At 36.1% G+C, this 24,115-nt stretch overlaps 14 protein-coding genes across 14 annotated transcripts; 4 read left to right on the top strand and 10 right to left on the bottom strand.

The window, feature by feature from the left end:
- Positions 1 to 256: 256 nt before the first annotated feature.
- FDP41_004619 (uncharacterized protein) lies at positions 257 to 826 on the top strand (the record flags this gene model as incomplete). Its single annotated transcript, XM_044708053.1, has 1 exon — positions 257 to 826. One exon carries the CDS (start codon positions 257 to 259, stop codon positions 824 to 826), a length of 570 nt encoding a protein of 189 aa, XP_044561105.1.
- Positions 827 to 1,442: 616 nt separating this feature from the next.
- FDP41_004618 (uncharacterized protein) lies at positions 1,443 to 3,599 on the bottom strand (the record flags this gene model as incomplete). Its single annotated transcript, XM_044708052.1, has 5 exons — positions 1,443 to 2,034; positions 2,111 to 2,900; positions 2,961 to 3,068; positions 3,186 to 3,405; positions 3,501 to 3,599. 5 exons carry the CDS (start codon positions 3,597 to 3,599, stop codon positions 1,443 to 1,445), a joined length of 1,809 nt encoding a protein of 602 aa, XP_044561104.1.
- A 219-nt stretch (positions 3,600 to 3,818) lies between these two features.
- Positions 3,819 to 4,417, bottom strand: FDP41_004617 (uncharacterized protein; the record flags this gene model as incomplete). Its single annotated transcript, XM_044708051.1, has 2 exons — positions 3,819 to 4,020; positions 4,122 to 4,417. 2 exons carry the CDS (start codon positions 4,415 to 4,417, stop codon positions 3,819 to 3,821), a joined length of 498 nt encoding a protein of 165 aa, XP_044561103.1.
- A 148-nt stretch (positions 4,418 to 4,565) lies between these two features.
- FDP41_004616 (uncharacterized protein) lies at positions 4,566 to 5,042 on the top strand (the record flags this gene model as incomplete). Its single annotated transcript, XM_044708050.1, has 1 exon — positions 4,566 to 5,042. The coding sequence occupies one exon, from the start codon at positions 4,566 to 4,568 to the stop codon at positions 5,040 to 5,042; it is 477 nt and encodes a 158-aa protein (XP_044561102.1).
- Positions 5,043 to 5,312: 270 nt separating this feature from the next.
- FDP41_004615 (uncharacterized protein) lies at positions 5,313 to 5,927 on the bottom strand (the record flags this gene model as incomplete). The annotated part of the gene is made up of 1 exon (XM_044708049.1): positions 5,313 to 5,927. One exon carries the CDS (start codon positions 5,925 to 5,927, stop codon positions 5,313 to 5,315), a length of 615 nt encoding a protein of 204 aa, XP_044561101.1.
- A 32-nt stretch (positions 5,928 to 5,959) lies between these two features.
- Positions 5,960 to 6,661, bottom strand: FDP41_004614 (uncharacterized protein; the record flags this gene model as incomplete). Its single annotated transcript, XM_044708048.1, has 1 exon — positions 5,960 to 6,661. The coding sequence occupies one exon, from the start codon at positions 6,659 to 6,661 to the stop codon at positions 5,960 to 5,962; it is 702 nt and encodes a 233-aa protein (XP_044561100.1).
- A 19-nt stretch (positions 6,662 to 6,680) lies between these two features.
- Positions 6,681 to 7,217, bottom strand: FDP41_004613 (uncharacterized protein; the record flags this gene model as incomplete). The annotated part of the gene is made up of 1 exon (XM_044708047.1): positions 6,681 to 7,217. One exon carries the CDS (start codon positions 7,215 to 7,217, stop codon positions 6,681 to 6,683), a length of 537 nt encoding a protein of 178 aa, XP_044561099.1.
- Positions 7,218 to 7,439: 222 nt separating this feature from the next.
- On the bottom strand, positions 7,440 to 10,040 carry FDP41_004612 (uncharacterized protein; the record flags this gene model as incomplete). The annotated part of the gene is made up of 3 exons (XM_044708046.1): positions 7,440 to 8,495; positions 8,573 to 8,650; positions 8,796 to 10,040. The coding sequence occupies 3 exons, from the start codon at positions 10,038 to 10,040 to the stop codon at positions 7,440 to 7,442; spliced, it is 2,379 nt and encodes a 792-aa protein (XP_044561098.1).
- Positions 10,041 to 10,694: 654 nt separating this feature from the next.
- On the bottom strand, positions 10,695 to 12,899 carry FDP41_004611 (uncharacterized protein; the record flags this gene model as incomplete). Its single annotated transcript, XM_044708045.1, has 2 exons — positions 10,695 to 11,349; positions 11,509 to 12,899. The coding sequence occupies 2 exons, from the start codon at positions 12,897 to 12,899 to the stop codon at positions 10,695 to 10,697; spliced, it is 2,046 nt and encodes a 681-aa protein (XP_044561097.1).
- A 2,958-nt stretch (positions 12,900 to 15,857) lies between these two features.
- On the bottom strand, positions 15,858 to 16,637 carry FDP41_004610 (uncharacterized protein; the record flags this gene model as incomplete). Its single annotated transcript, XM_044708044.1, has 1 exon — positions 15,858 to 16,637. The coding sequence occupies one exon, from the start codon at positions 16,635 to 16,637 to the stop codon at positions 15,858 to 15,860; it is 780 nt and encodes a 259-aa protein (XP_044561096.1).
- Positions 16,638 to 17,040: 403 nt separating this feature from the next.
- Positions 17,041 to 18,132, bottom strand: FDP41_004609 (uncharacterized protein; the record flags this gene model as incomplete). The annotated part of the gene is made up of 1 exon (XM_044708042.1): positions 17,041 to 18,132. The coding sequence occupies one exon, from the start codon at positions 18,130 to 18,132 to the stop codon at positions 17,041 to 17,043; it is 1,092 nt and encodes a 363-aa protein (XP_044561095.1).
- A 565-nt stretch (positions 18,133 to 18,697) lies between these two features.
- On the top strand, positions 18,698 to 20,047 carry FDP41_004608 (uncharacterized protein; the record flags this gene model as incomplete). The annotated part of the gene is made up of 1 exon (XM_044708041.1): positions 18,698 to 20,047. The coding sequence occupies one exon, from the start codon at positions 18,698 to 18,700 to the stop codon at positions 20,045 to 20,047; it is 1,350 nt and encodes a 449-aa protein (XP_044561094.1).
- An 848-nt stretch (positions 20,048 to 20,895) lies between these two features.
- Positions 20,896 to 23,019, top strand: FDP41_004607 (uncharacterized protein; the record flags this gene model as incomplete). The annotated part of the gene is made up of 1 exon (XM_044708040.1): positions 20,896 to 23,019. One exon carries the CDS (start codon positions 20,896 to 20,898, stop codon positions 23,017 to 23,019), a length of 2,124 nt encoding a protein of 707 aa, XP_044561093.1.
- A 258-nt stretch (positions 23,020 to 23,277) lies between these two features.
- FDP41_004606 (uncharacterized protein) lies at positions 23,278 to 24,086 on the bottom strand (the record flags this gene model as incomplete). The annotated part of the gene is made up of 7 exons (XM_044708039.1): positions 23,278 to 23,473; positions 23,522 to 23,541; positions 23,593 to 23,600; positions 23,644 to 23,701; positions 23,749 to 23,814; positions 23,862 to 23,870; positions 24,048 to 24,086. The coding sequence occupies 7 exons, from the start codon at positions 24,084 to 24,086 to the stop codon at positions 23,278 to 23,280; spliced, it is 396 nt and encodes a 131-aa protein (XP_044561092.1).
- Between the last annotated feature and the right edge of the window lie 29 nt (positions 24,087 to 24,115).

Genomic DNA, 24,115 nt, shown 5'->3' with positions numbered 1-24,115 from the left:
TCTCCACAGAAGTGGATCCATTGTCTCGATATTCCAATTTAGTACAAGTGGGTCGAGGTGCTTTTGGATCTGTTTTTAAAGGTAATGACATGAAAATGGGTGGAAAAACCAAAGCTCTCAAAGTAATTAAGTTCAACTCACTGGTCGAGTTGAATACTGCCTTAAAAGAAGGAGCTCAACTCATGAATCTTAATCATCCGAATATTCTCAAAGTGAATGACTTTTTGTGGATAGAGATCAAGTACTTTGTATTGATATGGATTATTACGAGAATGGAGATTTATCAAAACTTACCTCTCCCAATGTAGAGTGTTCGGAATTGATGGTGAAACAAATTATTTATCAAATGTGTGATGCTTTGAATTTTGTTCACACACATCTCAAGATGATTCACAGAGATGTGAAACCAAGCAATATCTTTATTGAGAAAATGGATCAAGATCATATTCATGTCATTCTTGCGGATTTTGGACTTGCCAGAGCCAATCAAGGATCGACCAACAATTCCTATGCTGGAACTCCACTGTTCATGTCACCCGAGTTGGGTCTAGGTGGTAAATATAGTTTCAACACAGATGTTTATTCGTTGGGTGTTGCAATCTATCAAATTATGACAAAAGATGTTACCACTTCCATCAGTCACTTGTATTTTGAACAAGATGCCATTCAATTTTTGAGAAACAAATTGAGTGAGCCAGGAATTTACTCTAAGGAATTGATCAATCTTGTGCTGAATATGTTGCAGAAGAGTAGTTCCAAACGACCCTCTGCTGGAGAGGTTATCAAAGATCCTTATTTCTCTGATCACATTCACAACAATGTGTAGAACGACATTCGAATAAAGGCAAATCGGATCCGGAGGTGGGTGAGAGGTTCCATTTCAAAGATTTTTTCAAGTTAATTTGGAGTCGCCAATAATTAAAAACACTCTCAAAAAATATCTTCTCGCAAAAGCAAAGGTAGGTTGCAAGGCTGGATCATCATCGGACGAAACTGTTGTTGAAATTCACTGTCGATTCATGATGATTTATGGTCGAACCACACATGTTACTATGTTGATTTGTTACCATGTAATGATTTGAAAATTTCCAAATCAATCATCATCACTGTTGATGAATGCGTGAAATTCTTTTAATTTGTTGTTGATGGCTTTTTAGATGGTCGGTGCCGGTGATGTTATTGCAATCATTGTGTTGGTTTTGTTGATTCTCTTCGGTGTTTTGATTGGTATGGGTTATATCAGAAGAAGAAGAAACAACAAGCAATAAGTGAAATTTGTCTATTTGAGTGCACTCACGCAACATGAGCACAATTTTGACGTGTGGTGGTCATCGATTTTGAAGTTTTATCACTCTCCACATCAATTGTCACATTACTCTTATACATTAAATATTAATTTATTAAACTGTGAAAACTTTTTGAATTTGGGTCTTGAGGAGATATTAATCCACCTTGATATCCTTGTAGATTCGCTTAACAAAGTTGTAGGTGGCAGCGAACGCAATGGCTGCACACATGAACGAAAGACCAGCACAGAACATGAATGTGATTCCATAGTAGAATACGAGTTGGAACAGACCTCGCATTCTTGTTTTGGTATTCAGGAAGTAAATGGAGTAGAGGAACACATAAAAGCCAGTACTTGTTCCAACAATGACACAATGCCACACCCATTTCCAATCTTCAGAGTTCAATAAGAAGAATGTAGTCACAATAGAAACGCAAGCAATGACAACAATCAGGATGAGGAACACCAAAAGTAAAAATCCATACACATAATAAAACTTATAATTCCAGAATGAAGTGAAGACAAAATAGAGCTCAATAAAAATACTGCCAAATGGTAAAATTCCTCCAAACAAAAACATGCTTAAAGGGCTCAAGTACCATGGTTTTGGAGGAATTGGTCGTGGGAATTGGTTGACTTGACAAGGAAAACTATGAGCTTTTGGTCCAATCTTAGATGGGAAATTTCTACCAACAATAGTACCAACAAAAGTTAATGGCAGTGTAATAAAAGCCACATGACAAATACTGTTAGCATGGTAGTGAATGGCATCGCAATTAGAGCGTTGTAAGAAACAGCTAAAAAGTTCAACAAAAGGGAAACAAAAATACTGTAAATGGAAAAATGCAAGCTGTCCAAAGAGCAGTTCTAATCCATCTATCTCCTGTTCCTTTCCACTTCAAATAGAAATGACCACTGAAGTATCCACCAATGAAACTAGTCACACAGTACATGATGACAAACGCTCTCAATAAAGCGCCACGTGTATCATGCCAAGTGTTGACAATAGAGAGTGCAATCAAAAATAGGGCCAAAAAGAGCAAGTGAAAACCTGTTCCCAACACTGCACACAATAATGTGAGATTTGTTGGCTTGCGAAAAACGTCTCCATGTAACATTTTCCATGGACCACTGTCAGATGAGTCTCCACTTCCAATAATATCAAATTCACTGTCACTTTCGTTTCCGACTTCGATATCTCCTCCAAGTTTTGATTTTGCATGTTTTTCAAGGGCAGCTAGGTCCTTATGAAGTGTTCTAATTAAAATCATGAAAACAACAGCACTCAAAAACAAAACCATCATAAAGCTGTTAATAATGGAAAACCAGTGAATCTTGTGTTGGAAGAAATTTTGTTCGAGATATAATTCAAATCGTTGCTCAAAAGGAAGCTTAGTGTTTTGATTCCAAACTACTTCGTAGGTAAAACTAATTTCGTTTGTGTTTTCCAGTATTGGTTTTCTTCTTGATGTTGTTAAATTTACGCTAATAATTCTATCTTCATTCCACTCAATTTGAAATAATTGATGAGTGTAAACAAAAGGAACTTTTTCAATCTTGTCTCCTTTCTTTGTAAGTGCATAGCCTCCAATCATGGCCCACATTGGAAGATCTAATCATTGATGAAGTTGCTGCTGGTGCTCCCTCCTCATCAAAAATACAAGATACATACCATCTAGATAATATTGATACCAATATTGATTGTCAATAGCATAAATATATTGTTCTCTTTCCTTTTGAGTTAAAGTCATTTTGCAAAGACGTGTAATTGGGGTATTCTCTTTTCGTGTCCAAAACAAGTAATAATCATCATTCAAATAGAATAAAATTGTAGTGGTGGTGATGATGGAAGGGATAACATTTTCATAACGGAAAATTCTCGAGGAGTAAAACTTACTTCTGAAAATCGTTTCAATTCCGTAGACTTTTACGAGATCTTGTCCTTGCAGGGCTTCTCCGAGAGAGAGTGATTTATATTCCAATTTAAATTCTCCCTTGGTTGGATCATTCGGTTTACAAACAGGAACATGTGATTCATAATAGGGATATGTTTCTAATGGGTTATAGTGTGGGCCAACATGATTTGCCCATAAAGTAACCGATTCTCCAACCTCATACTATAAGTCAGCAAAAACAATTCGGAAGATGAAGATAGGCGAGCCGTCATGACCACCATATTCTATGATTTAATTGTTGTTGTTGTTGTACATACTCTGTGTGTTGTTTCATCAGCCACCACTACTCCAATCGCCAACACGGCAACCAGAGATGTCACAAGAAGAAGGAATGGCAGCCAGAGATGTTTGAGCATTTTTGTGTTGTTATCATATGCGTGGGTAATGAGAGTGTGCAAAGCAATTGGCAATGGTGTTGGGAATGCTTTTATACAATTGTAGAGTTACAAAGAAAGTTTAGTCTTGTCTCACTTTTAACCTCTTGGTGATAATCTTGTCAGGCGTAATAACATGAACAACAGCACCCCAACCAGAAATACAATCTCTGTCAACAGCTGCCAAAAGACATTGAGAAACTACTTCAAAAGATCATCTGGCTCCATGTTTGGTCTGTACAATGATTCACACATTCCGTAAAGTGCTTCGCTGCAAGTACCAGAGACCACAAAATTGTCTGTGTAACATGGAGCACCAATCAAATCCTGTGCACAGATAAATGGCTTATTTTCGTCTCCTTCAAGACCAGCAATGACTGGTTCAATGAACCATGGTCCGAATCTAACAATTCCATAAATCATCATGTTCAAATAATATTCAGAATCATCATTGATTATTATCGATTCCTCGTCTCAAGGCCTGAATCACAGATCAGTACCTACCTCTTTTCATAAAGCATGTTTGATACAAGATTAGACAAGCTACTTGGCTTGATGAGTCTCTCCTCTTTAAGATTATACAGATTCATTCTAAATTTCAATTTTTCATGAAAAGTTTGAATATCAGTTGCTAATCCGGTCATTCCTATGAAACATTTATCATGGATTTTGAAAGCTTTTTGCATATCTGTGCCTACAGTTTGTTGCCTAATACCATATCTTGTGTCGGCAGCAATGGCCACACAATTCTTGCCTGTCATTGCCACTACACCACCACCATTATACTCGAGAATGCTCATTTTTTCTTCTTTGTTTCAGCCCAAAAATAGAACTATTTGCGAAGACTTTGAATTTCTGCTGTGTTTATGGCTTTGTCTTGCGCAGAGCCCTTGCAAAAGAGCCTTAGAACATAAAATACCGACAACATCATTCTCAAAGACGATTCAAATGCTCCAATCTGAATTTTTGACTGAAGAACTCCACGTGGAGAGAATGTTTCGTGTGTTCCTGAACGGAGAAAACGATGAGAAGAAACTTCAAATAATGAAAGTTGAATTTTTCTTCACGAACGGAGAGCACAACCGAGCATTAGCTTTGATGCGGGAGTTGGTAGAACGAAAAGAAAAGGAGTTCGAACAAGAGGAAATCAAACAAGAAGAGCTTCTTCATGTCCTACAAATGTACTGCACCAAGTGCAAAGAGTACAATCACCATTTCAACGCTATTTATGGCTACCAAAAGATCCTTGAGGTGGTACTTGATATTAAAACGAGCTCCGCAAACAAATCATTAAGAGATTTATCTCTGGATGAGCTTACACTTTTGTATGAAACCTTTTATCATAAGTATGAGTGCTGTCTTGAGTTAGGTCTGAAAGGTAAGCGAATATTGGAACAAACTCATCTCTCTTACACGAAAGTATAAGTTGAGGCTTCATCTTGTTTGAACATGAGGGAACGCATCCAATTGATCTTCCAAGAGTATCAACAACAAACCCTTGCGAAACAGACAGAGCCGATTAAAGAACAAGAAATCCCTCAACGGTTGCTTGAGGAGAGAGGAGCCAATGTTTACAAGGCCTATATTCGACTACAGCATTCAAAAAAACATTTCGGATGACTGCCAACAGAATGTCCGACTTTAACAAATAATGAGTTGCATGAACATCAAAAATTTCAAACTACCAAACAACATTTACATGATCAAGTATGATGGTCCACCTCCACCTTCTGGTACAGTCCAGTTAATGTTTTGTTTAGGATCCTTAATATCACATGCCTTGCAATGAAGACAATTTTGAGCATTGATTTTAAGTTTTGGATTGCCTTCTTGATCTGGAATAAATTCATAGACACGAGCAGGGCAAAAGTATTGCTCAGGACCACCATAAACTTTAAGATTAACATTGACAGGAATTGTTTCGTCCTTCAATTTCAAATGAGATGGTTGATCATGATTATGATTAGTTCCAGAACGAGCAAGATTTGTCAACAAGTCAAAACTAATCTTTCCATCTGGCTTTGGATAATCAATTTTTGTAACCTCAGAAATTGGTTTAGTGTGCTCATGGTCTGCAGTATTCATTTTAACGGTCCAAGGTGTCTTTCCACGGAATATGATTGAATCAATACCAGAGAGTAATAGGCCAGGATATAAACCATACTTGAAATATGCTCTAATATTTCTCTCTTTGTAAAGCTCTGTATAGAGCCAACTGCTCTTAAATCGTTCTTGGAATGTGGACGCTTCAGCTTCATCTTTAACAAGGGCTTCAAAAACGCTCTCAGCACCCAATATTCCAGATTTCATGGCTGTGTGAATTCCCTTAATTTTTGGAACGTTCAAAAACCAGCACTGTCACCAATCAAAATACCGCCTGGAAATGAAAGTTTAGGAAGAGCTTGAATACCTCCTTCTATGAGTGTTCTTGCACCATATGCAATACATTTACCTCCTTCAAGCATCTTTTTAAATAATGGATGGTGTTTTAACTTTTGAAGTTCCCCATATGGGCTGAGTGTTGGGTTTTCATAATCCAGAGCTGTTACTAGACCGAGGGCCATTCTATTCACTCCATTCGCATTAAAGTGATACATGAAAGAACCACCATAAGTTTTCCAGTCCAATGGATAACCAACAGCATGCATAATTAAACCCTTGTCAAATTCAGGATGATTATCAGGAAATTCCCAAAGTTCTTTAACACCAAGTGCAAATGTTTGTGGGGAACAATTTTCTCTGAGCTTGAACTTGACATTCTCATAGAGAGTTTTTGTGAGAGAACCTCTACATCCCTCAGAGAAAATGGTTTGTCTTGCTTTCAACATGATTCCAGGCTCAAAATTATCCTTTTTTTTGCCATCCTTTCCAATACCAACATCTTTTGTGATTATACCGATAACTCGATCATTATTTTCATCTGCATAAACAACTTGGTCAGCAGCAAACCCAGGTAAAATGTCAACACCAAGTGATTCTGCTTGTGTAGCCAACCATTTGGCAATTTGACCTAAGCTTACGATATAATTTCCGTGGTTGTTCATCTCTTCAATTTGTGGTAGTCTAAAGGCTCTTTTTTTCGGTAAGGAACATCATTCGATCTGTTGTAGCAGGAGTATAGAACGGTACATCAAGATCCTTGTAGTTTGGGAATAACTCCTCAATAGAACGTGGTTCCATACAGGCCCCAGAGAGTAGATGAGATCCAACTTCTTGACCCTTCTCTAACACACACACACTTATATCTTGTCCTGACTCTTGAGCCAATTGTTTCAATCTAATAGCACAGGACAATCCCGATGGACCAGCTCCCACAATCACTACATCATATTCCATAACTTCTCTTTCAATAGGCTCTTCTTCATTCTCAAGAGTAGCCTCTTCTCGTTGCAAAGAACGAGCACTCGAAAAGTTTTTCTTTGGTGTTTCCCATAAACTCCATGATGCAGAAGAGGATGAAATTAAAGGATTATTTGTTCTATTGAAATTGGTTGTTAATTTTAGACCAGTATTGATCACTGGTGATGATGAAAAAGCACCCAAAGTCTTAACTGCTTTTCGGAATATGTGTGATGATGATGATATTAAAGAGTTGCGCATTTTTTTTTGTAAACTCGATTTCTAGTGACTGAGGCAGTCCAATTAACCATCGGATCGAATTGCTCCAGCGATTTTTGAACTTTTGATCAGCCAGTCCAATCCAATCCCAGTAGAGGGTTAACTGATTCACCACCCAATCTTGTTTTTAGCCGATAAACAGCATTCGAAAAACAAAGAAGAGTTGTTCTGTTTGACCTGTATATTCACAGAAAATTGCATGTATTACACGCCCGAGCTGTAAAACAATATATAACATGTCTCGGTAATTCCACTAAATGAAGACGTCTCATCATAAGGAAATCCATAAGTAGACCTAATATAATCTTCATCAACCATGGTCACTCGATCATCATCAAACAGAATCCATTGATCTTCAGACCTCACAATACACTTGTAGTGGCCACAATTTGGACCAGAACCAATATGAACAACTGCTGCAAATAATCTGTATGTTTTTTCTGTTTCATCCTCGGATAAATTTGGGAGCTTAATATCGAAAGGAAAGGTCACACGATAAGAAAGCTTCTTGAAAGTGTTGTTCATATATTTGAACCTTTTAAGCTGTATAGCAAGAACTTGTGGTTGTTGTTTGATAGTCATTCTTGTTTGGGCTTCCTGATGCGAGCAACAATGATCACAGTAAAATTTGTTGTTTGATTTTAGAATTTGCATGCTACTAAAGTTTTTAAGACATTGAGTAATAGACGAAAATTGTTGTACATCTATACTAATGTCAAAGAAACTTTCTTCTCTACTTGTCACATTTTCACACATGATACATCTTGTTTCATTAATTAATTTTCCTTCAAATATTTCATGAATAAATGTTTTCACCTTCTTTGATTCCTGTGAATTTTCTGAATGTATTTCTTGAATGTCACTACTTGTATCCATTTCCGAGCCACGAGAAGAGGTAGATGGAATATTTTGTTCCTCATTCTCAACTCTATTAGAGTCTTCTCTTTGTAAAATCTCAACTACATGATTCAGAACAAAATTCAAAAACTCTTGTGCATCTTGCTGCATCAAACTTCTAAACAGTTCATTGTCAGCACGTAGCCTCTGAATAAAGTTCTTGGGAGCGAGATGTCCACTATTTTTCTTTTGATTAAACAATTGGTAAAACAAATCAGAGAGTGAATGCAATAAATTAGAATTCTTTAAATCTGGTTGTTGTTGTAGTTTGTTGTTTTCATAATATTCCAAAATTCGATATCGGAATGGTTTGCAGAAATATAACGCTTGCAGAACACTGTTGGCATAGCACGTGTTTCCGAACTGTGTTGATGATCATCAATAACAAATATTAAAAACGGTTAAAACAGAAGTATTGAAATAATTATTTCTTTACTCACATTCTCCAACCCAAAGTATTTTTCATTACCAGTATTCAAATCGTCCAATTTGAGTTGTGAAGATGAACGTTTGTTTTGCTGTGTTCCGAACCCGTTGCTGTTGGGGGGTGAATTTTGGAGAACGTTCCCCATTATTATTCATGCAATTTTATTTTTGTTCGAGTGGAAATATAGTTTTGTGGAGTCAGAAAAGAAGAGGCATCTTAGATTACTTCTCACTTACGGAAGTATCAGTTTGGGCAGGAGCACGAGCAAACCTTTGTCTTTGAGGACGTCTTTCATTACCTTGACGAGTTGGATTGGGAGCATTATTGTTGTTGTAACCTCGTGGTGTAAAATGGGGTTTTGGTTTTCTCTGGTATCTAGTGATTGGACATTCATGACCCTCAATGTTCACAGTTGGCTTTTCCAAAAGAGCGTCAACGCTTTGTTTTGTCTCAAAGAAAATCAAGGCATATTTGTTATAAGATTGATCTTTTCCTGACTTGTTGTTAATATCAATTACATTTCCATAGGATGCAAAGATTTGTTTCAAATCACTATCCTTAGTTCCCACTGGTAAATCACGGACATACACAGCATACTTGTTGAGAGGATGATCTTTTCCACGGAATGTCTTCTTCTCACCAATCAGTGCATTCCTTTCATCATCTGTACTAGCAGGAGCGCTTGATGGTTTCTTATGATCGTTGTCACTCTTATGATGTTCATTCTTGCGATTCTTAGGTTCCATCTTGTGGTGTTCTAATTTCTTATGCTCGATCTTGTTTTCAGTCTTTTGATCATTCTTGTTATCTTCTTTGAGTTCGGTCTTTTCCTTATTTTCGTTCTTATGATGTTTTTTACCACGTTTTGGCTGTTGAGATGCTTCTTGAGCAACAGTGGTAGTTGAGGATGCCAAAGTAGCAGAATTTTGTTCATTCTTGACAGCAGCAGCATAAGAAATGGTCTTGTTGGTTTCACTTGATTTTTCAGCACGTGTTGATGAAGATGCAACAGGTGGATTAGCAATATTGCTACTTGATTGGGGTGGTACATTCACAACTGGTTTCTTTTCTGATTGCTTAGGTTCTTCATGATCGCTTTCTTCATCTAATTGGTTATCCTCAGCACCTCCGTAAACAGAACTTGCTCCCGCAGTGGCAGCCGTAGAGCTTGTCTCGCTTCTTGGAGAATGTGAACCATTAGCAGCAGTATTTGCTACGGAAGAATTAGTTGAGAAAGATAATTGAGGAGGTGTTGCATTTGTACTTCCATTTTGAGACTTAACTTGGGTATCAGAAGATGCAGTATTAGTAGCATGATGTTGTTGATGTGGAGGTTGAGGTTGAGAGATTGTTGTTGTGACTTGGTGAGGAACAGCATTAGGGGTTACAGAAGATGCACAAGAGGTAAAACGGAGGTAATCATTTCTCACGTAGTATCCATTCTCTTGTTCTGCCAAAAGGAATGTTTGAACAAAATTCATTTCTTTTTGGTCATCACTCTGTCTAATCATCACTCCTTCTACAAAAACAAAGACAGATCCATTCAATGAACGTTGTGAATCAACAAAAGTCAATCGAACTTTACAATCTTCATAACCGAGAGTAGAAATCTTTTTTCAATATCTTGACCAACAACAGTGTTTGGATTAATATTACCAGGTAATTGTTTCACAACATTAGAGTGTTCGTGAGTCATTTCGGATTCATTCTTGTAAAATTTGTAAAGATTTTTGGTGTTAGATGACAAAATGTAGTAGTATTGTGCAACAAAGCTAACACTAATTTGTTGTGGAGTCAATTCGGTGGCCATTGTAAAGTCTAATAATCTTGTTGTTGTCAAAAGAGAAACCACACAAGAGAAACCCCCGATAAGAAAAAAAAGTGTCCAAGTGGATAATTTAGATGAAGCATCGTCATTTCATACATAACAACGTTGAAGTTAACGTCGAATGGACTGTTAGAAATTTACGTAAATATATACCTACGTATGATGATAGTAAAAGGGTGATAAAGACGAACAAGGCTTGGATGATGTAGTGCGGAAGTGAGCGAACAAGGACCTGGACAAGTAAAATGAAGGGTGTTTTGTATTTTTTAATATTTTTTAAAATTCAATATTTTTATTCAATTCCTTTCTACTTGATCTTTCTTGTGGCATGTATTTCGCAAGAGTTCACTTTTGCTGCAAAGCGAAGTGATTGGATCGTTTCATTTACATTTTCTGGGTCTATAGTGACAAACATGAGTGTTTTAGCATCGCCTCCAAGACAGTTCTGAAGAAGAAATGTGAGTTTGGAGTCTCTATAGGGGACATAGCTAGCCTTGTTGGCAAGAGCAGTTACAACACTGCTCAAACATGTCAAACTCAAGTTAATGTTTTGTGTTTCCTTCATTCGGTCACTATTAGTTGGATGACTGTTGCTAATTCTCTCGCTTCCAGCCAGATCTACTAAATTCAAAACACCTTGAGTTGTTTGGTCTGTGTTGTCATTTCTTCCAGTGATCTGAAGAGTGAAAACAGAGTGTGATCTGCTGGATCGATCATTTGACAATGTTGCTGCCACTGCCCTGTTCTTAGAAGCAATTCTGAGTAGTTCTTGCACCTGTTGAGGTCTATTAACTGTTACATATTTCAAACCAGTTACGGTTGTTGATCCATCTTTTCCATGCTTAATCTCATATTTTAAATTGTCCTTATTTGTTGAGTCAAGAAGATCTCTTATGGTCTCATTATAAATTTCTAAAAACTTGCCACAACAGTAAATGACCAACCCTTTTCTTTTAGCTTTTCTGCAGATTCGAAAATTTGATCAACGCTTCTGGGAATCATACCAGAAAGTTCTTCTTGCTTCTCTGGATCAAGGTTGCTAATCAAATCTTTTGGAGGACCCTCCATCGTATACTACATAGAGGTAATGATTCATTTAGACAATCAGGAAGAATACTTACTGTTTTACCACTACCTGTTTGTCCATAAGCAAAAATACAAACTTTGAATCCGTCGAGTGCACTCTGTACAAGCTGAGAAATCTCAAAAAGATTTCTTTTTGTGTAGAATTTGGCTTGAAAACCTTATCAAATTGGAAATAATATTTCTTTCCTTCTGCTGTTGCTCCTGTTGCAGTAACTCTAGAGTCTTCTTGTATGTTGATACATCTTTCGTCTACATCTGCATCAGGATATGAAATACACTTCATTTCTTGAGCTGGTTTGACTCTGCAGTAAACTCTGATATTTCCTTTAAGCTCTTGAATAATATTATGCAGTCGTCTTCTTTCACTCTCATCTTGATGTCGCTTATTCTCTAGATTTTGGATGTACTGAATTTGTTGTTGGATCTTCTCCTCAAGCTCACGAATTTTTTCACTCTTTGTGTTTGCATCTTCGATCGAACAAGTAAGCTCGAATTGAACGCGGTCAAGCTCACTTTTAACTCTTGAAATTTCTTTTGTTAGTCTTTCCTTGGTTGAATTGTGTTCCTTGTCTTTAATTTCCGCAATTTCATGCAATTGTTGTTCATAATGTTCTTTCTGTATTCTAATTTCACTTTCGTATTGTATCTTAAGAGTCGCTTTATCCATTTCAGATTGTTTCCTCTCTATTTCAATTTCTTTTTCAAGGGAGCTAACTTTAACTCTAAGGTCAATGTTATCAATTTGAAGCTTCTCTTGTAACCCTTTCAAAGCGTGGATTTCAATCTCTTGAGACTTATTAATCGATTTAAGTTGGACAGTGTCGTCTTGATACCTTAACGAAAGAGTTTCAAGCGATTTGGTCTTTTCTTCGAGCTGAACCAAATCCTTCAATTGAAGGAGTTGTTCATCAATTTTAGACTTGAGGTGCTTGTTCTCTTCATATACCTGCGATAGCTCTGATTTGGTTTGATCCAGCTCAAGTTTTGTCGATTCTTGCTCTTGCTTTTGAAAGCTTTGTTGTTTTGTTTTTTGTGGAGCTGACAAGGTTCTTGACATGGATTGCCTTGTGTTGTTGAGCAAGGTGTTGCTCGATTTTTGGTACTGTGAGACTCTGGAGGTTGGCGTAGAGCTCGCTCGGTTGGTGGTTATTCTGGAGGTAGCATTTGCTCTGATCATACTAGTTCTATTGCTTGTAGAGTTGCTTCCCTTTATATGTGATGATGTACTTGAGTTGTTTGAAAGAGAAGAAGAATTCAGTAGTGTGCCTTGAGAATGCTTAGGAATTGGAATTTTGCTTGGTTTCAGGTTCGGATTGGTATTTTCCGTATCATTGGGTAACACGACACCCTTTATCTTCTTTGATGAAGTATCTTGCTCGACTCCTCTCTTGCGCTTGAGAGCGTTTGGGTCTTGGTTGGAAGACATTTTTTAACACTTGGTTTTTGGCGCAAATATTTTTTAAACGGCTACTTGTTTAATATCGATAAAGGCGCGGTTTCCTACAAGAAATTATTTTCCAGCATGCTAATGTTGTCTTTGCTCTGTTGGTAAAGCCTATATTCCTCTGTCATGGAAAATCTGCTGTATGTATCTTTTAAGTTATACATAACGCTGATCAATACGGTATCCAACATGTCCTTAATTTGTTTGGCTGTTGCTTGGGGTTCTCATGTTGAAGGAGAAAAAATTTGGCGTATTGAGAAAATTTTTTTGAATTTTGCTGCCTCCTCAACATTGCTAATCACCCTATTAAATAAGGCATGATGAAACAAATGAGAGCTCTCGAATCCTTGATTGCTTAAAATTGACAAAGACAACTGGTCTCTCCAAACACCGACCTTAATAAAGGTCGAATTGATAAATCCATTAAAATTATAATAACTTGATAAATCCTTGAAAATCATGATAACATGATGAATTAAATAGATGAAAATTAAATAATAAAAATATATAGTTAGCTCAGTAAATCCTTTCCGAAAAGTTTCGAATCAAGGTGGGCCTGCACTTTCACAATGTTCTTCCTTACCACAAGAACATTCCGATCAGCGAAAAAGGTACCTTAGAACGAGCTGATATATTCTGGCTACTGGTGTCTTTATAAAAAGTCCATCATTTCGACACAATTGTCGTCCTTTGTATTGGTTTAGATATCAAATTGTCAAATTGATTTACCAAACAACTCTAATTCCTCTCGTCACAAATCCGTTAGTCTTTCCTTAAATTAACAAACGATTTTAATGTTTACTCTTTCGAAACATTGAACGAAATTTTGCACGTCGTTAATTCAATCTAATTGCAACATTGTATTAATTTCAACCACCTCTACATTAATACCCTTCACTTCGTTCAAAAGATGTCAATCTAAAAAGTAAAAGAAAATCAAATAGAACAAAAATGAAATTTGTTTCGAAATCAAGTAAAAAATTCTACTTGCACTGCTGATTGAACAAATAGATCGGCAGTTGAACTTATATTCTTGGCTAACAATGTATTTTTTAAAAAGAAATTTTTTTAAATTCTGGCGTAATATTGATATTTTTAAAATATTGGCAATTTCAAATATTCATTTAAAACCATTTTTTGTAAAAACAAATTTTTATGGGAAATTCTTTTATTTTTTTTCAAAATTAATTCCAGATAATTCTATTTTGGCTTTTAAAATATTTTCATGTTATTCAAAATATAATTTTATTTGTGTTTTTAATTTTTTTTTTAATATTGTCAATAAGAAATTATTTTATATCAACAATTATTTAATTAGTATTTATAAATTTTTTTATTTTAATTATTCATTTTTTTATAACATTCAGCAATTTAATTCTAATTTTAAAATTAAATATTTCAATATATTCATAAATGAAATTCAAAATTGTTCAAAAATTTTTTTAAATAATATATAAAACCAAAAAATATGCGAATATTATTTTGTATCAATTTATTCTTAAAAAATTAATTAATTCTAAAATATTTTATTATTTATCGGAAAACAAATATGTTCTCCTTAAAAAAATTTTGAAATAATTGAGGGGTTCTGGAAGTCAGCAGGAACTGGCAGCCATCTTTTTTGGCTGTTCGCTGTGGCTGCAGGTTTGACAACGGGGCCCTTACAAAAACTCAAATTGGTATCACCGTCCCTCAAACAAAAAACCAATCCGCCGAAAAGCGGTCTCATTCAACGGCTCTCAATCTAAACACAAGCACTCCAAATGCTGGTCGGTGTCCCTAAATAATACTGCAATATGGTCTCTCAGGTCGTTATTGATACAAGAGACATTAATAAACTTTCACTATTTATTTTTTACGATACTACTGGCAGAAGACAATGCAATCAATCTTAACCGCTTGTTGAAGAATGTTGGGTATGAGGCTGAGGCTGTATGCGATGGTCAGCAATTAATAGACAAATTCAATCCAAATTAAAAAGCTTCAACAGTGTCTGCCATATATGTACGTCCACCTTGAATATTCATGGGTTGCTTCTTTCCAGCTGTAGATGGAGAGGGCTTTTATGCGGAAGTAAATGCTGACGGTATTTTGTGCTTCACATTTTACTGAAACATTTTACTGAAGGGAGTATGACAAACACCAACTACACAGTAGGCTTACGCTGTGGTAACCGAAGGTTTCCCTTTGCCTCTTTCTGCTGGGAGGCTTCTTGCTGGGAGACTTCTCTCTCAAAATCCCGTCTTTAATTTAGTGTCTCCTGTCACCGATGCGTTCTTTGATCGCTCTGCAAACATCATAGAGTTGCGTCGGTCGATACTTTCCAAATGATTCCAGGTTGATCACACGTTGTGGTTCTCAAAAAAAAAATTATCTCGTTGTAGCATTCGGTTGTTGTGCCATCTCGGCGAAGAACTGGCAATTTGCTTTCTTTCCAATCCTTTTTGTTGTGGAAGTGTTGTTCGGGTGATGTGGATTATTAAATAGTGATATTGGTATTACTCCGGGCTGAATTGTGGTGTTGCACAGAGGCGTGTAATCAATGTTTGAAGACCTTGAAAGGAGAACATCTAACACAGGGAGTGAAGAAGACATTCCGATCGGAGATGTGGAGAACGTATTTGATGATTCATACCACACTTGATCAATAGTTCCTTCTATCAGAATTTCTGATGATGAAGTATTGAATTGGGAGATATTGCGTTCATTTTGAGTTTCATTTTGTGGTTGATTTCGCTTTTTCCTTCCTCGAGCATTGGAATCGATTGTTTCGTTCCGCCTCCTGGAACTTGTGATTGATTCTTGACTACTGTTCAGAAGCAATTCAGGAAAATTTGTTTCTAGGGATGCCAAGACAGAAGGGACTTTTTTGACAGTGTCAATAATTTTGTTTCTTTTCGTACTATTTGGTGGTGTTTTTTTCTTTGATTTGATTGAATTTCATGCATCAATGCATATCTTTTTCAGAATTTTAGTAAGTACAGCACCATCAAGCATTTTGAGACTTTGCTTCAACACATTGTATTTAGGATCATTTGTCGTGTTTGAGGAGTGGTCAGTATTAAGTTGAATGACTCCCAAGTCTTTCAACTGTTGATTTGTGATTGTGGAATGGATCTCATTACCGAGTTCTGAATGATTCACATACTCTAAATCTTCATTAGAGTGTTTCATTAATATTCTAAATTCCACACATTCATTAGATTTAACCACATTGATTTCTCTCTTTTCAGCAAGTGCATTAATTACGGGAGATATTTTGTAACAAAATTTTCCCCATTTTCTATTGACGTCGAAGTTGATCATTATGGATTTTTTGATTGTTAAATTTTGATATTTGTGGAGTTTCCATTTCTTGTTCAAGGTATTGTTATTAGAATGGTGATCTCTTCCGAATTGTTGTTGGAGAGTTCTATTTGCAAAAGCTCGTCTCCACACTAATTCAAAATGTTTGGGGATTAATTTCCATTTTTCAGTAATGTCATTAGCATTGTCAATATCTTGGATTGCATCAAACATGTCTTCTTTTTCCTTGTTGGAATACACTTGACGACCACTAAACAAATGCATTACTTTTCTGATGAGTTTGAACAAACATTCATCTTGCTCATTAGTATTTTCAAATTGTGTTTTGGATTCAATGAAGGAGCCTGCATGATTGAATGTGATATGATCATAAGTTTTCATGATATAACCTAATGATTTTAACATATGAAACATATTGAATGTGTTCACCCAAAACCGTAAAATGTCTTTTTCACAAATATCCGCTTATACATGACGAACACAATTTCTGCAATAGAGTTCATGATTGAAATCAAATCTTCAATTTGCTGCTTCAACTGTGGTTGATTTTCTCTCAAATTTTCTATCAGTTTTTGTAAGGGAACAATATACACAACATCAACACAACTCAACACTGACCGATAATATCTCACCTTCTTGAGTTTACCTATGTCACCACCATTCAAGTTTTCTTTTTCCTTTTCAATAATTTCATCTGCACAAGCACCACATTGCTTGTTTCTCAAAAATTGCAAAACAAATTCTCTAACATTTTCGAACAAGTTTTTCACTAAATGCAAAGAATCTATCACAATTTCAATCTTTTCAAAAACTTTCTTTACCAATTCTTTTCAAAAGCTTTCATTATATGAGGAAATCCTACAATTCCAGCTTGTTTAAGATTGTTGCATACTCCCCACAATGTTTTAGCCATTCCATGCAAGAAGTGAGAGGTGGACCAATGTTCCTTATGGTCATCACAGAGAAAACATGCTTGATATCCTCCCTGCTTGTTATTCAGAACTTTTTGCAAGAATGGAGCGTCTCCTTTGATCTTTGTGATCTTTACATTAAAGAAATAATTTTCTCCATTATGTTGTACTGTTAACATGTTCGTACCAAGCTTAAAAAAGCTTTCTCCAACTTTTTTCAAAACATCAACAAAGTGTTTGCTTGAGTCTTTGAAGTATCCCATTAGAGAAATATGTCGTTGATTTACGATCTGTTGTGATTTCGTATCTTGTTTGAAGAAAGAGCTTTTGTTATGTAATAATCCAATACTGCCACAAAACATTGAACTATTGTGCCCCATGTTTCCAGTAGAATCACCCCACCAAGAAGCACAACATTCCAAAGGCTCCTTTTTTGCTTGTTCCAAGGCTTCGTTGGTGAAACAACCTTGCATAATGCAATGTTTTAAAATGTAATTAAAATGCTCCAACATGTCAAGTTCTGCACCCAATATCTTCCCATTGTCCTTCACCATTGTTTTTGGAGTAGGTATTTGTTGTAAACTTTCCTTTCTCATATTAGAAATATCAAACACCAAATTTGCACTCACACCACAACACACATGCTTCTTTCCTCTTAGTCTAGAAGGTGATATGATGTTGAATCCATATTTGTGAAACAGTCCTCTAATATTATAAGCAATGGATCCTTTTGAAATTGATATTTGAAATTGTTTCAAAAGAGATTCTCCAATATTTCCCCAAATTGATTCAAATTTGTTCAAATGTTTTTCAATTATGTCCTTTCTTTCTTGGTAAAACGAGATTTGACCATTACTGACATCATTGTAGTTCGAGATATCCTTTAGAGCTTTTTCTATGTCTGTTGTTGACTTGCCAAGTGTATTCAAACAAAATCCAAATAAATTCAGTGCAATTTTTTCTGACTGTGACTCTATTTTTGAATGAATCTTTTTCATGGACTGATTCAACTTTTTCCTTGACTGAATTTCGTCATTATTTTCCTCAAACAATACTCTTTGCAAAACCTTAATTTGATTTCGAGAGAGATTAGTTCCCTCTAATTGTGCTGTTCCAATCTTGATTTTTTTTTATAGTTTTTTCAAAATTCCCTTAACGCCTCTTCTGTATCCTCTAAGATAATTGGCTGATCTTAAATCTCGAACATACTGTCTCATGTTTTTGTGAGCCAATAAATGCGACACACAACCTCCTAATTTAAAAAATTCATCCAAAAATAGTTCTGCTGTGGTGTTTGCATCTGTGGGCGACATGTTTGTTATCTTATTATCAACGACCACAAATGGTGTCCCTATTCCATTTTGTTCTGAAATCAGAGAAATTGGTTTGGAGTTGACATTTTCTGTATTTAATGTGGTAGTATTTGAAACAATAATTCTATTTACAAGTTCACATTTATGTTTTGTAAATGTGCCTTACGCTTGCATATGCCTATCGTGGTAGCAGGTTTCTGCTCTTAGTCCTTTACGCATCAACAAAAAAATATTACCAGCAAAAAATTCAATGGCTCATCAATTCAATTTTGATTTGTCGGACGAAGTTGAAGACCATTACGATGATTTGTCGGAGCAAGATTTTGATCAAAATATTGGGGATGATTATGGATACGATGATGAGTTTGTTGGTGGGAGTTATGGTCAAGAGCCTTCTCATCTTCTTGAAAATATTGAAAAACAACAAACTCCCAATACCTCAGCCAAGAAACAAGAAGGAATGCTCGGAAGTCACAATGCTGTTATTGGGAGTGTTGGTGTTGGTGCTCATACACCAAATTTCCAAAAAATTAGCACCAGCTTCAGAAAGTCCGTTAGTCAGAACAACGGCTCTCTTGAAGACGACAAGCCTCGTATTTTGTTGATGGGTCTTAGAAGGAGTGGTAAGAGTTCCATTCAGAAAGTCGTATTTCAGAAAATGTCTCCACACGAAACACTTTTCTTAGAGTCAACTAACAAAATTGTGAAGAACGATATTTCAAACAACACCTTTGTTCAATTCCAAATTTGGGATTTTCCAGGTCAGATAGACCTATTTGGGGACACTCAGAATTTTGAATGTGAATTAATTTTCACCGGATGTGGAGCCATTGTATATGTCATTGATGCCCAAGATAATTATTTGGACAGTATAACAAAGTTAGCTGAAACAATTCAACAAGCCAGCAAGGTCAACGATCAAATTGCATTTGAAATATTCATTCACAAAATGGATGGAATCAGTGACGATCACAAAATTCAAATTCAACAGGACATTCAACAAAGGTTGTCAGATGAATTGAATGATTCAGATATTAAAGTATCTCCAAACGTTAAGACCAGATTTCACATGACAAGCATTTATGACCATTCAATATTTGAGGCCTTTAGTAAGGTTATTCAAAAGTTAATTCCTCAATTACCAACATTAGAGAATTTATTAGACCTGCTTGTGACAAACTCACGGTTGGAAAAGGCTTTTCTTTTTGATGTGGTTTCTAAAATCTATATTGCTACTGATGCTACACCTGTTGACAATACTACATACGAACTGTGTAGCGATATGATAGATGTTGTGATCGACATAAGTTGCATCTATGGAAACAGAGTGAATGGAGGAGAAGGAACAACTGGCGCCTATGATGAAGAAACTGGTGCTGTGATCAAATTGAACAACGGAAGTGTTCTTTATTTGAGAGAAGTTAACAAATATCTTGCATTGGTTTGTTTGCTTACAAAAGATAGCTATGAGAAAGTTGGTCTCATCAATTACAACTTTGACATCTTTAAGCAAGCCATCGAAAACGTGTTTCAAGTACGCTCTACTTTGCAAAAGAAAAAACGTGATTTCAAAAAGAAAAAAGATCTGGCGAATAAATAGACTGTCCACCAATTTTCTTCTGTAAGCTGGCAAAATTGTGTTGAAACAAGTTACTTTTGGACAGATCAAACAAAAGCCATTCAAGGCTTCAGTTTTCATATGTTTGTGATTGTTTTCAACCACGACTTGATATATTCTGGCTACATGTGTCATTATGAAAAGTCCATCATTTCGCGCTGAAAATTTTTTTGAATTGAAATCTTGATCACGGATCAGGCTCGAGATTTTACCGGTCTTGGTCCTGATTCAGCAATGAAAAATATTTTCAAGCTCAAAAAATTTTCTGCATATTCGTTAATAAGAACCATTCAATCCCGAATGAAGAAATTGATGCTGATATTGATGTTGATGCTTCTTCATCGAGCCCTCTCAAAAGCTCGACTTGTTGCCATCAATTTCAACAACTATGTCCTTGTCAAGCATTACATTAGAAAATACAAAACATCAAAAAAGCATTGCTCCATCTTCAGCAACCACCAATTCGTCTCAACAAACATCCAACCAGACAGATATATCTAGCTCAATAAATTCCAAGACTTCTCAAACAAGAACAAAACAACAAATCGAATATATTAGAAAGGAAAAAAGGTCATATTGCATTCCAAGAAAAGAATAACCAACCCATCACAGATCCTCAACAAATAGAACCGTTTCAATCAAAACAAAAGATCAAACAAATGCTATCTTCGACGATATTGTCTATAGAAAGTTCAAAAATAATCGCTGGAGCAATCCGATCCAATCCGTCGATCATTTTCTAGAGGTAATTTGTAGTGGTTAAATTACCTCAATACATCCAAGTTCCGAGCTAAAACCGCAAAAAATAACGCAAAAAATTCTAAAGCGTGATGCACTCCTCCGATCCAAGTATGCTTGACCAAGTTCGGTTGTTCAATGTTATCGCCGAAAGAACCAGTGATCAATTAAATTCTTCCTCTGTTGGGATGAAAGAATCATACCAAAAGAATCAAACCGCTGCAACCTTCTCAATTCGTAGCGTTGATAATAATAACAACATTGATCAAATACTCTTCATCTTGAACTGCAACGGCATGACCAGAGATTTTGAAGATTTTACACGTAGACATATCCCATCGGTTCATCCTGTACACAACGTAGAGCATGTGATGGGCATTAGTAATAGATTGTATTCCGACGATGATGATGATGAGTTCTTGTTAAACAACGATCACTGTGATCCAAAAGTTCATCTTGTACTTCATCAAGGATGTAATGATCAAGAAAATACTGTTCGTCATCACAGCCTTCATCATCATGATGGAACATCCATATCCTCCAATGAATTGCAAAGTAACTCTCCGAGCAGTAGCACAAATAGTTGTCCAAACACAACAACATCCTCTCCATACAACATGATCCGTGATGATCATCATACCCTTTGTAAAAAGTTCAGTTCAGACACAAGAAGCGTTGCTTTAAACAGTGGCGATCATTCATCATCCATGTTATCACAACAATTGTATCATTCTTCCATGTCATCTCATTGTGGCCACTCTCAACATTCTTGTAACACATCGGATGACATCCATACAACTTCACAAAATTGTGATGCAGCAGTGGAATCTCTTTCAAATCATCATCCTCAAATTCACTCACGATCCAGTAACAAGAATCGATCAACAAGAAGGACCACAGAGATGTTATCCAATAACATCAACAATAAGCGTTTCTCAGTAGACAGTGTAATGGTAGTCGATTGTCATGACAATCTTGCATCATCACCATCAGCTTTGTCTAATGATGATCATGTTATTGTCAGCCAAAATTCTTCACAGCGCAACGAGTTGGAGAATAATTCAACAACACAACACCATGATTCATTAATCCCAGTACAACCTTACAAAGACTTTAAAACTTTTGAAAAGTGTGAAAGTACAGAATCGTCATCTTCTGAAAGTGAAGAGGAAAAAAGAGACAAAAAAAAGGAGAGAAAGAGGAAGACCAAACCAACAACAGTACTCTCTTTGAATGAAGACTCATCACAAAAGTACCATAGCTTCAGAGATGCAAGTGTGATCGTTCTTTCAGAGGTGAATAAGCCTCTCACCGCCACTGATTTAACAAAACTAATTTTTGAAAGGAAATTAGTGAAAAGTGCTGGCAAAACGCCTGAAAGAACTGTTGCAGCAATGATGTATCAGGAAATTAAGAAAAAGAAGAATGCTTCGACATTTTCATTATTTGGATCTGGATTATTTGGGCTAACTGCTTGGAAAGCAACTACTAGCAGTTCGACCGTTGATCATGAAGACCAAGATGACAGTGTATCTATATATACATCTTCTTCCTCTAAATCTTTTGATGTGACAACAAATTCGAATCCTGAATCACATGAAATCAAGGACTCAACGAAAAAGAAAAGAAAAAAACATATGACAAACGAAAAGAACAGACAGACAGAGGAGGAAGTTATTGCTAAGCGAAAGCCAAGACGTCTCATACAACACTTACCCTTCAAGGTCTTATCAGGGATTGCAAATGATGAAGAAAATGTGTCCATCTCAACTCCAAGAAAGAAAAAGAAGGATAAACGAGAGTACGTGAAGGATCAAGATATTGGTTTGACTGAACTCTCTTCCAAAGACCTTTTCTCTGTGTATCTTTCCAGGCTTGAAGCAAAAGAAGAAACAAAGGTTCACGAAGATGAATGTTTTATATGCAAGAATGGTGGAGAGCTGATTTGTTGTGACTTTAAATGCTGTACAAAAGTATACCATCTGGAATGCGTTGGCCTAACAGAGATACCTTCAGGCGATTGGGTTTGTCCACAACACTTCTGCTCTGAATGCAACAGCTCATCTGTTGTAAAGAAGTGCTTTACTTGTCCGTACAGTGTTTGTGACGAGCATGTTTCTTTTATGAAAGACAAGATTGACTTGGAGCGATTTGTATGCTCACATTGTAAATCTCTCTGTGAAAAACACGGATTAATGTCCAATAGCAAACACTAATTTATCAAACTTTTACATTTTCTACACATGAATAAAGACAACATCAACTACTTCATCCACAACAACCTTTCTTGAGGGAAGTATCACTGTTTGTTTGCAGCTGCGAAATGGGAACCATACCAATAGATGATCGCCTGTTCTGGTTAGTAGCTTTTCTACGTTCATATTCTTCTGCAATGGTATCAAAAATAGTGCTGACATTGGTTCCGTCTTTAGCGCTTGTCACAAAATGTTTGTAAATTAATCTGTTGTTAGAGATCAAATCTTCCACTTTTTTTCTGTAATTACAGGTTTGCCCAAGTCTGATTTAGTTCCAACCAAAATAACAAAACAATCCTCTGCTGGTACACTGGTCTCAAGTTTGTGATACCATTTTTGAATGTTGTGAAATGTGGATTCATCTGTAACATTATAGCAAATCAAGGCTACGTTCGTGTGCCGACAGTAAAAAGAGCTGGGCAAATATATATTTGAAATAATTTAACTTGCTAACAACACGTACCTCAGAGAGTCATATCTCTCCTTAAGATGGATGTCAGTCCCCAAATTTCAAATTGTAAAATGCAAACTTACCTGACCAGCTAATGTGGTGAGCAAAAGTACTCATAAATATTAGCAGCTTACCTGTATCCCAGAGACCAAGCTCTATGGATCCTTTTCCAGTTTTGCTTGGGATTGATTTCTAATTTTGTAAATGACAACCACTTTATGTCGGCATGAAATACAAACCTTGAAAAAGGATGCTCCTATCGTTGATCTAGTATTTCCGAACGTGTTGTCCAGAAATCGGACCAGCTTGAAACAAAAGATTAATCATTCATTATTGAATTGAATCAACCTACCAAGCTCGTCTACATATTAAATGTTTGAAGATGGAAACTAAATTTAGAGCATGTACTTGCCTTTCCGACACCACTATCGCCTTCACCATCAAATATTCGGACCACAAATGATGATCAAAAAATTAAATTGATAAAACCAATCAGAAATAAACCAGCACAATTTTCCTCCATACCCAGCATGACGACTTTAATATCAACATCTCCTGTTTTCTTTGTGTTGCTCATTTTTTATTAAGTTTTGAGGATGGAATGAT

The sequence above is a fragment of the Naegleria fowleri genome (assembly GCF_008403515.1).
Source record: "Naegleria fowleri strain ATCC 30894 chromosome Unknown tig38, whole genome shotgun sequence".
NCBI classification, from domain to species: Eukaryota; Heterolobosea; class Eutetramitea; order Acrasida; family Naegleriidae; genus Naegleria; species Naegleria fowleri.
The sequence above is the reverse complement of the archived record's forward strand: the minus strand, read 5'-3'. Positions and strand labels throughout refer to the sequence as shown.